Genomic DNA, 16,716 nt, shown 5'->3' with positions numbered 1-16,716 from the left:
CCATGCAGTTCCAGGGCTGCTAGCTTCCAGCATGTGTGGCATCTCCACCAGTCAGTTCATCCCACTCCTAAACCACCTTTGCAGAGCGTGTCCTGGGAAGCACACCTAGAGCCATCATTGCCACTAGCCTGTGATTCTATTCCAAATGCCTTCAGTGACTTCAGGGGGTTGCTGCAGCCCTGGGATATGTGAGAGAAGGGTTAAGCCCCAAGTACAAAGATTCTAGGCCCAGTTCTAGCACCATGTCTAGGCTTCCAGGCCCTCAATTGCAGAGCAATGACACAGGTGACAGCAAAGAGATGGTTCCGCCCGGCCCCGACTTGCCATGCTTTCACATGTCCCACCTATGTTTCCAGTAAAGAGAACAGCTTTCTCTAATTTTCCTTATTAATACCAAATATAATTTAAGTAAAAGTGTCAGCTTCCGTGTATTAGAAATATGTTTAGTTTCCTTCTGTGACCACAACTGAATAACCTTGTAGAACTGTTTCTCTGTTTACCGCATGCCCTGGTTTATGCGAGACCTTGGAAGAAAGAAACCAAACTCGCCTATGGAGCAAGTGGTCAGGCAGTGCACCCTCCTCTGACACTTCTCTCACAGATGCCCTTTCCCCAGGAAACAGCAGCAAAGACAAGCAGAGCACACAGCACCACCTCCCCAGCTCCTGCATCCTCTGCCCTGGCTGCCTGCTGCTTGACAACTCAGTTTCCAGAAAGAATTCTCAGCTAAGGCTGCAATCCACAGAGTGCGACTGCTTAGTCATGGGCCGCTGTTCCTGGGGTGCTGGGGGTGACTTATTGGATAGGCTGCCAACTTGCTTTTGATGGAACCATCACTGACATTCAGGAAGTCCGCTAAGAGGCCAGTCACACAAGGCAGGAGCAACAAACTTTGTCCAAGGAGTCAAGAAAAGAGGCAGTAAAAACTCTGGCGTTTACCCCCATGATCTCAAAGGTAGTAAGTCTACACCCTGAGTGGTTTCACCAAATTCAAGAGACAGAAACAAAACATGGATAAAAATGACTTTCAGGGCCACAATGAAAGATGTCTTGGGTTTCAATTAATCAATCGTCTGCTCTACAATGTTGATCGCTTTCCAAAGGGAGCCCTGGTCCTTTGTGCCAGGGTTGACATTCTCCCTCCTGCTCTGGTGCACATTTTCAAAAAGGGGAGGTGGCTGGGAGTGTCAGCTGAGCAAACAAAAAATATAAGTCATCCAATGAAATATGAGTTTGGGGTTGAAAAAGGAACCCCACATTTAAAAGGTGCTATGTCTCACCTGACAGAGTGCCATGTATGCAGGTGGCAGCCCTACCCCTCACTGTTTGGATGGCCCATGTAGCTCCAAGGCCACGATGCTGAGCTGTGGAGTGGCAGCTGCTCTGGGCAAGTCACACTGCACCATACCAGTGTTTCCATGCCCTCTGAACACATGGTGATTCATGGGCTGTCCACTGAGCTGTGTCCTTGTGCCTCCACTGGTCAGCTGGAGTTGACTTGGCAGTCCTTAGGTCCCAGGGAAGCAGGAAGCAAGCTCCTCCCGGCAACCTGCACATGACTTTTCAGTGGCAAGTGATGGAATTCCCAGGATGTGCATGTGGTTGGAGCTGATGTGAGCTAACCACAATCTCACTCTTGGTCGGTCCTTTTCCTGTTTCTTTTGATAGTGATTGGGGTGAGATTCAGTTACCAGATAGGAAAGAAATTAACTGGCAGTCAAAGAAAGGAATCCTGAGCCGAGGACAAAGCTGACTTCAGAGGAAGGAGTTAGCAGGAGTCAGCCGAGCCTAAGACAGGAAATGCCCATGGCTTCTGACACAGGCCTCAGCCCAGCAAGCATTCCCCTTTCCCAACAGTCTGGAAGCCTAGTAGTAGCATACCACACCCTGCAGAGCTCCCCACTTTGCCCTAATGCCACAGAGTTGCTCACCACCCTGGTATACTGGATGCTTCGCTGTGTTTTTCTCCCTAACATAATCACCCCTGGGTTTGGTGGGGATGGATGAGATGCTCACAGAAGGGCTACATAGGACCTGCACCTCTACTGGAAGCTGGATGGCAGTGGGTAGGCATCCGGTCTGGTAGTTAGACCCCTAACCCCCAATCAGAGGGCCTGGGTCCCAGTCCCAGCTCTGGCTCCTAACTCCAGCTTCCTGCTGATGAGCATCCTGGGAAGCAGGAGTGACGGCTCCCATACTTGGTTTTCTGAAACCCATGCAGGATACTTTGGTTGTGATCTTGGCTCCATCCTTCAGCCTGGCCCAGCCCTGGCTTCTAGCAAGGACATCAAGCACCTTGTGCAAAACAGAATTAGAAGTTAGGACTGGAGTCGTGCAATAGAGGGTAAAGCAGCTGCCTGTGACAGCATCTCATATGGACACCGATTGGAGTTCCAGCTGCTTCACTTCTGATCCAGCACCCTGCTGATGCACCTGGGGAAGCGAAGGAAGATGACCCAAGCCGTTAGGTCCCTGTAAACCATGTGCAAGATCTGGAAGAAGGTCCTAGCTATGGACTGGCCCAGCTCTGGCTGCTGTGGCCATTTTCGAGAATGATCCAGCAGATGGCAGATCTCTCCTTCTCTGTCTCTGTAAAATTCTGCCTTTCAAATAAATACATCTTTATGTAGGTGCAGAAATGCTGAAGCCCATATAAAGTGGGGTCTTCAGACGGTTCACAAAAAGTGTAAATGATGAGAAACTGGATTTCAAGGCCTTTTTTTGGCACCAAAATAAATTTATCTTCTAACTCCATTTATTTCCATGAGCCTGTGAAATCTGCCTGATCAGTAAAGAACTGACTCTGCCCACCACCTTCTCACACAGACATGAAGCGTCAATGGTGGCTGTAGATACCAGGCTTGTCCCATCTCCCCCTGCCACATGCAATGAGAACTACAACTGCAGATGCTGAACAGAAGGCCCAAGCCTGGGGTCTGCGTGGGGAACAGAAGGCCCAAGCCTGGGGTCTGCGTGGGGAACCCACATCCTTTCCTTTTCCCTTGCACGGGTATCTACCCTGCTGCAGACTTGCAGTCTCTATTACGACACATCCACAGGAGCAGCCCACGTGTAGGTACACGGGAACGGCCCATATGGGCCCTTTCTGCCACAGTACCGTCTTAACTGTGATGGGAAGTACATCCCTGGATGGAGAGACACAGGGACAGGCTCTGGTTTCACGGGAACTGACAAAGGCATGGTCTGAGTGCTGTGTGTCTCTGCCGCTGCAGGTGGACCAGCAGCACATAGCCTTCAAGCCAGGATGGACACATGGTTGCTCCCTGGAACGATCCAGAACCAGCCACTACTGACAGCATAGTGTGAAGAAACAGCCCTGTTGCTACAATGGAAGTCTGTCCTGATCCATAAAATGCTGCCTGTTGGGCTGGCCCTGGCCAGAGAGTGCGGTCTAGCTTTGACCACTCCCATGGCAGAGCAGCACAGCCTGAAAAAACAAGAGTCCAGCAAACTGATGTCTGATTAAAAACAGGAAAACACTTCTGAGGGCATGGAGTGAGGGGGGCATGGTGGAGTGTCTCCGAGATCTCTGATGACTCAGAGGGCTGCTCAGTCCATTGACACCACCAGCCAAAGAGAACACTTTTGGGCAGTTGGCTTGTTTCTGCAGAGAAATCCTTATTTTCCATGGACATCCAGGCAGCTGCAGCCTCCGAGGGTTTGTTTACAGTACTGACCCTGGGGCGCCGCAGGACCTGGCTTCTGAGAACCCACAAGGCGTCCCCTCCCAAGGTGTCCCTTCTCCACTGAGCGACATGATTCTCCCAGTGCTTACAACGGTGTGCTGTCAGTCAGTAGAAGCCCATGGCCTGAATGTCTCCATGGCCTGTCACAGTCCTTACAAGGGCTCCTGTGTATGCCCTCCCTGAGGCTGCACAGCTGTCACCCTGCACATAGGGACAGTGGCCCTGGCCTGTACCCTCACGCTGGCCCTTCAGCTCATAACTGAACTATCAGGCAATGCTAGTTATCACTCCTCCCCGATTGTTTTTGGAAATTTCTTTTATAATTAGGGAACTACCTGGGGTTACTTTACTATCTATCAGCTCAAATTTGACCCTTGCCCATGGAAAGCAAAACCCGTGGATGTGGGGTTGCTGTTAACGATGCAAGATGGGGTGAATGGTGGGTTGCAGCAAAGATAAAATACAGAAATATTACAAATTCTGGAGAATTGAAAAAAAAAGCACAGGATAGGAAGCATCTCACCATTTCATCTTCTCATCTGAACTCTTTGAATTAATCCTTTCTTTCAGAGTTAAATGGAAAGTGAGCACTTCCTGGGATAGACAGATTGCTGTTTCCAATAAAGCGGGTGCTGAGAGTGAAACAACCCGTAAGAACGAACACAGAGGGTGGGCTGGTCAGTCAGGTCAACACTGACGTGGCTGTCACGACACTGAGGTAGGGAAAGCTGGCTGCCCTGACAGCCCCGCTCCTGAACCTAGAGCATGGCAAGGGGGGACAGGGGGATCCCAGGGAAGGGCAGGCTGTATCCCTGGCAGGTGGAGGAGGTGACACTGGTCTGAGCTTCACTTTACATCGGTCCCAGCACTTCCTCTATCTCACATTCATTGTTTTTCTTTCTGATTTGGAAGCAACTGATTAGGAAATCAAGCTCTTGTTCTGAAACATTCTTTAGAGTTCCGTGGGTTCTGTTTGCACAGGAAAATCCGCTGCAGTTGTTACAGCTGGCACAAAGAAGCAAAAACTGATGCATTTCAACTGCAGCCAAGCTTGGCTGCCGAGGCCACTGAGACCCCTGAGTGGCAGCTTGTGGCAGTGACATGGGAAACACTGTGATGGATGTGGGGCAGGGCAAAGGGGAGAGAGAAACTTTGCACTGTGCTTATGAATTCCCTGCTCCTACCGTGGACATGGGCTTCCCACTGCCTTCAACACAAGCAGGGGAAGAACTTATCTGTCACCTGCTTATATGTCACACCTTTCAACCTGAGCCACATGATGGGGAATATGCAGGGTCCCCCTGAGACCCTGGCAGTGTATGCACAGACCTCATGGTGCACCCAGGGTGGCCACCCCCTCCAGCCATTGCCCAGGTCCCCACACAGCACAGCCTGATACATATACACCTGCCCACTTTGGACTCAAAGCCAGATACCTGTTCCAACTATATCCACAGGATGATAAGCGCTGATCACCACTGTGCTATCATGTGTCCACCTTCCAGGCTGGATGAACTCCCTGGCTCGGGCCCTGGCTTTGTGTCTTGGTTTTGCTTGCTTGCTTGTTTGTTTTAAGATTATTTATTGGAAAGACAGATTTGAAGGGAGGATAAGAGACAGAAAGATCTTCCATCTTCTAGTTTATTCTCCCAAAGGCCACAAGAGCCAGAGCTGAGCCAATCTGAAGCCAGGAACCAGGAGCTTCTTCCAGGTCTCCCATGCGGGTGCAGGGTCCCAAGGCTTTGGGCCACCCCCCACTGCTTTCCCAGGCCACAAGCAGGGAGCTGAATGGGAAGTAGGGCAGTTGGGATTTGAACCGGTGTACAGATGGGATGCTGGTACTGCAAACTGGAGGATTATCCTGTTGAGCCATCGTTCCTGACTCTGGCTTCCTGCCAATGTACCTGTCATCCACCAGGGAGACCTGGGTGGAGTTCAAAGTTCTGGGCTTTGGCCCTGGCCAGCTGTAGCCAGTGAATATGAGGGCTGAACCAAAGGATGGGAACTCTGTCAAAATCTTGCGGAAAATGGAATGGAAAGATAAGTTTTTTTGGTTTAAGAAGAATTTGAAACCCATGCATGTAAGAGAGCTTCAAAAAAAATTTTTTTTTGAAAAATGAGGGTTGTGACAGAATTTCCACTAGACTTTAAAACAGCTCTCCTGAAGTCTATGGCAATGTGGATCGTCACACAGCCACTCCACTCTCTGATGCAAAATTCAAGACTGAAACACAGCACTTGGCAGCGTTTTGATACAACTGCCAGTATTTTAAACAAAATGGAAATGGAATGAGCTGCTTTTTAATCTGCTCGAATTACGTTTGATAAAAAGATTTTAATTGAGATGAAATCTGGAAACATAAATGTTCTAAATGGAGATACTGAAGACACAGGCATAAACAAGCAGCTGTTCCCTCAGAACCTTCTGGAACACAGGTGGTCCCCACCCAGGGAACACTGCAGCTGAGCGTCCGTATCCAGGATGGACCAAAATCCCTACTTCCTGCGACCTTTTCCTTGTCCCACTCCCCGGAAGACACAGGGTTTGACCAGAAAATGGTCATATAAGGTAATTTCTATGGTTCTATCAAGGAGGTTCACTTACTACCAGTGGTTGATTTTTAGAGAAGTTGTCTCAATGAGCAGAAATACTGACTGATTTTTCCTTTCACGGTAAATGCTAAATGCACGAATCCCTTTTTAAAATAAACATGCATCCTTTAAAATGCATGCCCTATTCAGAAGCATACTTTGAAATTTGAAAAATAATCCCAGTGCTTTGAAATGCTGCTGAATGAAAATAGCAATGGCTAGTCTGGAATTCTTAAAAAAAAAAAAATCACTCAACTGTTAGACTCCACATGTTGCAGCTTCATTTTTTAAGGTTGGAAACAAACAAAAAAAATATTTCTTTCCTGTGTCTCCCCTGAGCCATGCGTGCCTCATGAAGTACCAAAAAAACTTTCTGTGTCAGGTTTCTTGCACCTGTGGCTGCATGCTTCCTGCACCTCCCTGGTCTCTCTCACCTCTGAGACGAGGCTGAGCAGTATCTCCCATCCTTGGACATGAACCAAGTCTCAGAAGCCAAAGATGGCTGTACTGAGACTCAATGCATAGCCGTCCTGGTGCCCCTTCTCCCCTCTGCTTTTCTCATTACTACTCAACTTATGAAAGGCTTACTGTGGAATAGTTTTTGTTGTTGTTGTTGTATCTCTATTTTGTTCCATTTTCCACATTTTAAAAAATATTTGATAGAGAGGTGGAGAGGGAGAGAGGGGGAGGGGCAGCCAAGTTGGGCTTCCATCCACTGGTCCACCCTTCAAATGCCTACAACAGATTGAAACCAGGAGCCAGGTTCCTGATGTGAGTGGCAGGAATCTAAACACTTGAGCCATTGCTGCTGTCTCCTTGTGTTCACTTTCGCAAGAAACTGGCCACAAGAGACAGAGTTAGACAAGGAAGCCAGGCGGGTCTTCTCTGATGTGGGCCACAGGCATCCCAACCACCAGGTCCAGTGCCTGCCCCAGGTCCTAAGTGGCTAAGGCCATGCTCCTAAGGAAGGAAAGGCCTGAGGACTGGAAGGACTTCAAGGCAAAGCACACAGAGGCCCCACAGTCTGCATCAGGGAGAGATGGGAACAGGAATGTCTTCCAGGTACACATGGAAGAACCAAGGGCACAGGGCCCACAGGGCAAGATCCTCTGTATCCTTGGAGAGCTCCATGATGACACAAACATATATGATCCTACGTTCCATGGGGAAAACCTCACATACACACAAAACTGCTAGAGGCTGACCCAGCAAATTCAGCTATGCTTTCCTCTATTGAAATTTTTATTCTGGCATTCAATTTTGGCATATATTTACTTGTGTCATTTTGGGCAACCTCAGGGCAAGAAGATGTACAGTAAACTTATTTTTAGTAGGACCACAGAGACCAAGTGCTTGAAATGACACAAGAAGCCACGGGGGCCAGTCATCACCACCCGGAGAACTTCATTGACGAGCCCCTTGCGCTTGCTAGGAGCAACGCTGAATGCAGAAAATGCAGTTCAAGGTGTCAGAAATTAAGGCTATAAGAGTAAAAATTGTGGTAGCACCGAGCGATCTGTCTCCTAAAAGAAAGTGATTAGAAGAATGGCACAAATACATTTTTAACCCCACGAGGCAAAGGCAGCTGAAAAAAAAAATGCACAAGCCACTTGCACAAGGGCCCATGTGATGGAGCTCCAGTCGTAACATGTGCACTTAGTCTCAGATGCTCACTCTGTTCGACTGGGGTCGGAACTACAAAAGCACAGTGCATTTTATTACCTTTGGGATTTATGGAGCATTTTAAAGTTTAATCTACTTTCCTCTATTTGGACCTGGAATTGAGAGAGAGAGGAAAAAGCGGAAGGAAGGGAGGAGGGCAGAGAGATGGAAGACACGTGTGTGCATGTTGTTATACACTCACACTTGTGTGTGCATATGTGCACCTGTGCTTCTGTGTGTGCCCATGTGTGTATACATTCCTCTGCCTACGTTGTGCGTGCATGCACACCCACACTTGTGTACACACATCTGCTTTGTCTCAGGTCAGCACCCAGAGCTGCTGCTCTGGCGTGCATCACTACTGCATTTTGAGTACAAGCTTTCAAACAGCGCATGAAATGAGAACTGGCAGGCACTGAATCCTGGCCACACCAGGATGCTCTTCTGTCATCTGTGCTGGGAAAAAAAGTCTCAAGCTGGCAGGCTTCTGCCAGCTCTGAAGACAGTGCTTGCCGTGGGGGCTTTCCAATCATGATGTGATGGTTACTCAAAGCCTCGGCACCCATGGGTGACATCACACACATGTAACCATGGTCACTGCTCACTCATGTGAACGCTACTATGTGCTGTGAAGGGTGCAGTCATTACCACTGGGCAGAACCGATCCCAACAAAGGAATTCCTAAAACCACTGCTGTAAAACCTGCACGTGATAGATTCCATTAACATTTTCCTCCTGAGGAGTCTCAACAGCCCAATAATTTTAAACACCACAGACAAGGATAGCCTTTCACACAAAACAGATGTGAATCCACAGACCTCGCCTTCTCCCCGACGTGACACTGGGTGGTAACCGACAGCTCTCAACGTGTCACTGAGGTTGCAGACGCCACACTTACTACTCCTTCCATGAAAAGGCAAATCAAGGGACTATCTCACCACGTCCCTGACTTCTGATCGCGTCTGAAGCTGGAAAGCACCAGCATGCCACATGGAAATGAACACAGGATTCCAGTTAGCGATCCACAGTCCCACACCAGAGTGCCGGGGTTCAGTGCTCAGCTCCTGCTCCTGTTTGCAGCTCCCTGCTAACGCACTGCCCGAGAGGTGACAGAGAGGGCTCAGGTGCTTCGGAAGGGAGCTCCTGCCTTCCGGATTCAACCCGGATGCTCCTCGCTGCATCAGGCCTCTGAGGACTGAACCTAAGGATGACAGCTCTGTGTCACTGCCTCTCCAGACAGTAAAACACTACAATTAACCGATGAAAAAGAAAATGAAACTGAGTAGGCAAAGGCCACGGACCCACGTGGAAGAGCCCTTTCTGCCTGAGTCTGGCAGTGGTGACTTGAAACGTTAGCCCTGTATTTCCTTTTCTTAATCATTCTTTGTTCATTTTGAGGCTCCATCTAAAATAGCATCTGTATTTGTTTAGCTAAAAACAGTTCACTCTTAACAGCTAAATATAGTGGAACCTAAGATAAATAAACAAGGAGGTTGGAGATGCTGTTTTCCTGTGTTATGTAAACAAATAATCTCTATTTTCAGCAAACAAAGGCACTAGGGTTCTGTTCCAATAATATGTTCAAAGGTAGCCAAGCCGCAAGCCGCTTTGTCTTTTAAAAGTCCGGCTGGTCCGACTAGTCAGAGAAAGCTTTGGGTAGGCTTTCCGGTTCCTTCTATTCACCTAGGGGTCATTCTCTCTCTGATCCGACATGGTCAACGTCAGTGTCAGTGTCTGGAGGTACATTCAGTGCATGTGTGTATGCGTGTATCAGTATGCACATGTGCGTATGTATAAACATTTTTGCACGTTTGTGTGTGTATGTGGGCGCACCGCTGCCCTTCTGGCTTCTGCAGGTAGAGCTCAGAGATGCTATTAAACACCCCAGAGTGCACAGACAGAACAGCTGCAGGACCCTCACAGTCCCACACCTGCTTCATGCCACGTGTGGCAACTGAGTGAGCTAGTCCTGGCAGACCTCTGCTCACAGGACTTAGAAAGGACTCTTTGATAGTCATCTCAGCAATGTACTCACGGTACGGACATACTCCCACTGTCCCAGAAATGTTCACAATAAGCGCCCCGAGAGTTCACCGGCAGGACAAGCCAGCCTCTCTGTGCTCCGGGTTTGCCAAGAATACAGTCTCATAGACTACAGCCCTGCTAGTGGCTGGCATCCTGTGAAAAATCAAAAGCCATTTCACAGCAGATACCTGCTTCACATTCGGCACATTAATATCAGCAAACCAAAGATGTGTCCAGGACGTTTAGAAGGAAAGAAAATTGTCTATGAAGCTAAGATAAATGACAGCACAGAGCTTTAGGATAAATTACTTCTCTTTCTATTTTCAAGATAAATTGCTTCTGTGTCTCTTTTCAATTCTGGGGGACTCTTAACTTGAAAGGTTAAAAAACAAGAAGCTGGGTAACAAATTCTTCTAATCAAATAAGCCAGCACTCACTTCTACCTAAAATGTGATAAGAACATGCGAGGCCGTTTGCAGAGGAAATTCTCAGAATTCACGGACGGTTTCATTCTCTGGCGCTCAGGAGGTCCCACTGGGCGCTGCCCACCTCCTGATGCCTTTAGTCTCCATTCTAAGTGGCAAGGCAAGGCCTGAATCACATCAGAGCCTCTTTGCGAAGGCACTGGTAACAACAGTCACAGGTCTGGATGAGCTGCGTGTGTGTGCACAGGCAGCAGACGTGGAAGCACTTTGGGACCAGGTGAGCCTGAGCTGAGTCTGCAGCCTGACTACTGCGGGGAGAAGCTCCTATGTGATTCCAGATCTGGCCATGCTTTGTGTCTTCCTGTGAGGGGTCTGTCCAGTGCGGTTGCCTTGTAGGAGTACTAGGAGAGGAGCAAGGATCTCTCCACGTCTTGCAAGATGACAGGTGTGGCAAGCGAGAAGCAACTAGGTCCAGGTACAGAAGCCTGAAGGCACAAGGCCGACAGCAGCAGTGAGGTGACAAAGGGAGATTTGAGCCTGGAAAGCAAGAAAGGGGAGGCTCTGCTGCCTGTGCAGCCCTGTGCTCCTGAGAAAGGAGAGTGGGCAGTCACCCCAAGTGTGCAGTGGACCCCAGTGAGGGAGAGTGGGCAGTTCCCCCTAGGTGTGCAGTGGACCCCAGCAAGGAAGGGTGGGCTGTCCCCCCACAGATGTGCAGTAGACTCCAGAGAGGGAGAGTGGGCAGTCCCTCTAGGTGTGCAGTGGACCCCAGTGAGGGAGGGTGGGAAATCCCCCCAGCTGTGCAGTGGACATGAACGGTCATATCTAAGGTGGAATCTTCAGCTGCTATACCCAGGACTGAGTAGAGAAAGGAGAAGGGTATTGTCTCACTGCTTTACTACCTGAGCCGTAAGTGGATGCCAGGTGTTGTCCCACTGGCCACTGCCTTTGAACTCTGAGCCATGGCAACTATCCCCGCTGTCATGAGGGAAAACAGCCAAGTTTTGTGTTTCATGCTCACTAGGCACCAAAAAGGTAGGCACACGGCTGAGTTACCACAGCTGCAGACTGGCCTGGGACCCTGTCACTCCATCAGGCTCCTCTCTCAGCAGGACACTGCTGAGGTCTGCTGTCCCCTCTGCTCCAGAGCGCCCAGTGCTCAGAGCTGCTTCCTTGGCTTCCACTCCTGAAGTCCTGGAGGGAGTGTTTTTGACTGGTGGCCCCCGGTGCTGTTGTATAGTCATTTCCTACCAGGGCACTGTGCTGTGTGTGTGTGTGTGTTTGTGTGTCTGGCATTTGCATCACGGAAAGTCACAGTTGTTGCAGGAAAACACTCCCAAGGGCTTTAATTAAAGCTGGGAGGACAAATCTGTTTACAGTGTGGCCAAAGCCATCATTAATAAGACATGTGAATAATGAGCACGTTAAATCCTGCTTTGTATGTGAAGGACTATGCTGTGATGTATGGGAAATGAGCGGCACACGAGGGCTGAGCAGCAGCAGTCACGGAGCACGCCTGCTTGGGACCTGAACACGTGCTGCGAGTGCAGGGGCAATAGAGGGAGACTTTTTGGTTTCGATGGCCTTAATGGCTTGGGCAATGAAGATGTGAGTGACAGGTAAGGCTTGTTAGGGTTGATTCTCTGAATCCTTGGTCATTTAGCCAGAAATACAGGCAGAACAAAAACCTAAACCAGTAACAAGAGAGTGCCTAGCTAACTCTGACCTGGATGGGATGTGGAGCAGCCTCAGCGGGAGCTGGCCACGGCAGCCTTCCGCTGGGGACTTCCCTGCTCACAGCCCAGCTCCACGGAGACCATGGGTCTCACAGGAAGCCACGGTGGATGTTCTCGTGGGCGGGGTAAGGATGCACGGTGTTCTGTGTCACTCAGCCGTTTCCTGGAAAAGACAATAGGCTCCAGGACTTTTGCTGTCTTGAAGGAAAGGCGGCTTCCGACACCAGCTTATTAACTTAGCACACACAGGGTGTTTGCCCTTGTTGCTACAGCAGTGTGCTTTGCGGGGGCAGAATAGGAACAAATGTCCCCGGCACACTCAGGTGCATGTAGGTTGTGGGATCCTCTCTTCCCGTAATTGGAGGTTGAACCTACTGCCCTCTGGGCTGGCTGGGCCATTCCTAAAGCATCTATCCCAGGAAGCATGCCAGTCCTTTCTAGAGGAGTTCCAGAGTGGAAACACACAGAATTACCCCAAAACGGGTGGTGGGAAGTTGGCAGCAGTACCTGCCGTTGTCTTTGGAAGGACTGAGGAGTAAAGCCCTGGCCTTACAGGTCTAGAAACCGCTTTGTTCAGTCAAGGAAAGCCGTGAAAGAGGCGGCTACGTCCTCAGATGGACTTGGCTTTGCATGTGCAGGTGCAAGTGACAAGGACAAGTTTACCTGCAGGGTAGGGGTAGGTGTGGAGTGGGACAGAACTCACTGCCCAGCCTAGCTGAAGCTATGACTTTGAGCTTGTGCCAGCTTCTGCAGCCACACATTAACAAAGGGGATATCTGTGCCATAGCAGGTGATGCCGAGGGTTAAATTGCCAGGAGGCCAAGCACGCAACACAGGCTGGGCCACACACGCGCCTCCCCTTGGTGGTCAGCAGTTCATGGATGACACCACACAACATCAATGTGTCAGCATCTGTCTCCAAGTGTTTGCAGCATGTGCTGGGTGCCATGTGCTTGCTGTCCTGTGGATGGAGCATGGCTGGGTGACATACTTGGGAGAGTCAGGGGTGCAGTGTGAGTCAAGAGAGCCCCAGGGGTGGGTGTGTTTCACTGTGCTTTTTCTGCCTATCCTGATGACAGTCACCATGTCACAAGATGGCATGGGTCCTGATCTGAGATGAGGAACCAACCTGCAGGTGGTTCAGCGGCTAATGACTGGGACAGGGTGGTGGTGGTAGTGCAAGGGGAGGAATGACACACAACCCCCAGTTCTGGAACCCAGGTGGCTCCTTGTTCCGCCCTGACCATGCCAGCTGAGAGACACAAAGGCTGGGGTGGCTGGAGAGGTTTTCCTTCTCCTGTGACAATCTCATACTGTGTCACACTCCAGGATGACATGCAGACAAGCACCTTGCGAGAGCCCACTTAGTCACTGTGAATCTTGTGTGCAGAATTGCTGCAACTGCAGCTTTGGAACCTGTGCGAGGCCATTGGCCTTGCATTACCACAGGTGGCCCAGCGTGACCCAGAGTGGAACACGCTGAGCTCTGCACAATGTGCGTCTTCCCGCAGGCACGCCTGTCAATCACCCCGACTCCTGGAGGCTCCGAGAGGATGTGGACAGCACACCACCAAGACTTATTTTGACACAGGCCAATTCATTTCCCTTCTGACTTAATCCATAGCTGGGTGCAGCCATCCTGAGGTAAGAGCCTCATCTTTTCTCATGGCGCATGCATTTCTCAGTGTTGTCTTTCGGGGGTTAACGTGGGTTCAGTCTCTGTAATAGGCCATTTCACTTTAAGTGTATGTTAAACTAATATTGACCTTTCCAAAGTAAAACAAAATCTGGTGTTTATGCTCCTAGGACTGAAGCAGAGAGGGCTGCGGAAAGCAGAGGATTAATCATCTTAGATTCTCCCTGCTCGGAAACACTACTCCTTGGGAATCTGTCATCTGCCTCCCTCCCAAAAGGAGACAATGGGACCCAGTGCTGGACAATCTGCCCCCATATGCCCCCTCAGGACAAGTGTGGAGGGTTAGCATGGGTATGTGGATATGGCATGAGCAGGATGCAAGGAGAAAGAAGGTGCCAGTCACAAGGGCACAGAGCCAGTGGCCCTGCACGGCACCCCATACACACATTGCAGACAGCCCTGTGAATAGAACAGACACACTCCCTTCCCTGTTCCACTCCTGTGCAAACAAGAAACTTGACAGCTGAAGTGAGGACTACGCACATCTACCAGGGGGTCCCTTACTCGGGAGACCAGATTGGTCAGAGCAGGCATCAACAGAAAAAATGCAGAGCTGGGAAGAAAAATCAGATCCTACTGCCAGGAACAATGCGTACGCCAATGCTCTGGTTCTGAGCAGGATGGGACTAACAGTCCTGTGTCCTCCATGATGTCAGCAGTGAGTGAACTGTGGGCACTGTTCAGGGATCTGCTTCTGCCCTAAAGGCCTTCCTCAACCCTGCATGTACAGGGCCTTGTTCTTACCTCTATCTGTGCCTGCATCCACACCCATGGCCACACCTCATCCACACATGTATGCTTGCTTGTCCACACCCACACCCATATCTTGTCCACACCTGTGGCCACACTTTATCCACATGTGTATGCTCACTTGTCCACACCTACACCCACACCTCGTAGGTACCTGTATCCACTCTCGGTAGGAGTCCTCCCCCGGCGTCCATCCATTCTCAGGGTAGTTCAGCCGGGAGCGCTCTGCGGACCAGTTGGTGCTGTACTGGGAGGAGGCAGTGATCTGGTCAGAATGGATCTCCCCTGATTCCATGCCCAGAGCTTCCATGCATTTGAAATCTGAAAGGAAACATGGCAGAATGAACGGTTACAATGGTTTTCCTTCTAAGCTGGTGGACTGTGGAGTTCATTCATGGAGTTGTACAAAGGCTATGCCAACCTTCACCCTGTGTCCATAAGTCACCATCACAGTAATGAACAGTTCTACTGAGCAGGGACAGGATGACCAAAAGGTCATTTAAAATTCATCAGGGGGTATTGCCAATTCAGTCTTATTTTCCATGTAACATATATGTGCTGCTCACATGTGGTACACTCTAAGAGCTACGGATAAACAAAATACATTGTAGGATCACTTCCTTCAATATCTAATGAAATCTGACAGTCTCTGTGTGCAGTGACAACTCATGTTCAAGGGACACTGGCTCTGCCATTCAGGTTCTCCTGGGGCACTGAGGTCACAGCTCCTGGTGCCTTCTGCTCTTACATACCTACCTTTCACCTGGTCATGATCATTAGCACACAACACACGTATGTGTTCTATGACACTCAAGCTCCCATGGTAGGGAAAGTGCAGAGCATGTGGCCCCAAAGAACACCACGCTTTCCTCAGTGTGAAATGAAGATGTGATCAGCAACTGTGTGTACCTGCTGTGTGCACCTGGCCAGAGTTCACACACTGGTCACCGAGGGACTTGGTGCTTAGCACACTATGAGCAGAGCTTGGGAGAGGTGAGCAGGATCATGGTCCCTCTGTTCTCTGTTTTAACAGAAGCACATGTACCATAAGCCTCTTCTTTCATCAGCTGTACCCTTTTAAGCTCAGGGCTGGTATTTGTAGAGGAAATTTATGTGCGCAAAATCCACACACAATTTAAGTAGGCATAGCACCTGGGGTCTCACTGGCTGGGCATTCCCAGTGAGATGTGGCAGAGGGCATGCCGGGCTGAGGTTGGATCTGACCTCCGCACCTCCTTCCCTGGGGCCTCTCTCTAAGCTACGTCATGCTCCAGCAGCTGGGAGAGACAGGCACAAATGATTTATTCTTTTCCATTATAGGTTTTTTTTCCTCCCCCTCAGGCCCTTCATAAGGGAGCTGGGAACGACAGATGCTTTGAGAAGGAGGTGAGTTTGCTAATGGAGGACACAAACGCCATCACTGTGGTTATGTGCCTCTTGGATGGGACAGTGAAGGCTGAATTTAAAACGTGATTCTTGCGTAAAGAATCCACTTATATTCACACAAGGGAGTAGAATGTCATGGCTTACCGCTGGAGTCTTCCTCAACCCAGACACCTGTCTGTGCTTCCCAGGAGTGGGGTTGCCCGAGTTGGATGGAGCCTGGCGTTCCATTTCCCATCCTGCCCTCCCAGACAATGAGGTTGGAGGCCCGCAGGCAGGCTCCTAGGCCAGTTTTAGGAAGAAAATGAATCTAATGGTTCCTCCCATCTATATATTTTTTAAAGAAGTTGAAAGAAGAAGACACATGAGGCTGTGGCTCAGGACGAGGTTGGAAGAGGGAGCCACAAGCCCCACTGGCCCACACACTGACCTTCCGAGATGCTGCCTTGTAGGATGCTATAGTTGGCCGAGAAGCCTTCTTTGGCTATGGCACTGTCAGTGTAGAACACCATGGACAGGATGCCCGAGGAAGCGCGGATCCGACCCGGCGTCTTCTGTCCACAGTAGCGCCCTATGTGAGGGCCAACTGGAGGGCAAGAGGGAATGTCAGAGAACGTTAGTGTGATTTCCAGAACAATGGCCACTAGAGAGATGCAGCCCACAGCCCCCCAGCCCGCAGGAAGTCTTTACCTGCTGGTAGATGCACACAGGACACCCTGGGTCAAGTCTGCAATGGGAGGCAG

General features: G+C 49.9%; 1 protein-coding gene across 2 annotated transcripts in view; it reads right to left on the bottom strand.

The window, feature by feature from the left end:
- The window catches only part of LOC121167488 (neuropilin-1), a 91,050-nt gene that overhangs the window by 24,432 nt on the left and 49,902 nt on the right, over positions 1–16,716 (bottom strand). For both annotated transcript variants that reach the window (XM_040996927.1, XM_040996928.1), the window contains exons 5-6: positions 16,404–16,559; positions 14,745–14,911 (exon numbers count right to left, since the gene is read on the bottom strand). In XM_040996927.1, coding sequence (XP_040852861.1) covers positions 14,745–14,911; positions 16,404–16,559 — 323 coding nt within the window. The remainder of the gene's footprint in view (positions 1–14,744; positions 14,912–16,403; positions 16,560–16,716) is intronic.

Source organism: Ochotona curzoniae, unplaced genomic scaffold (genome assembly GCF_017591425.1).
Source record: "Ochotona curzoniae isolate NIBS_2020 unplaced genomic scaffold, NIBS_Ocur_1.0 patch377, whole genome shotgun sequence".
Lineage (NCBI taxonomy): Eukaryota > Metazoa > Chordata > Mammalia > Lagomorpha > Ochotonidae > Ochotona > Ochotona curzoniae.
This window is presented reverse-complemented; position numbering and strand designations above follow the sequence as displayed.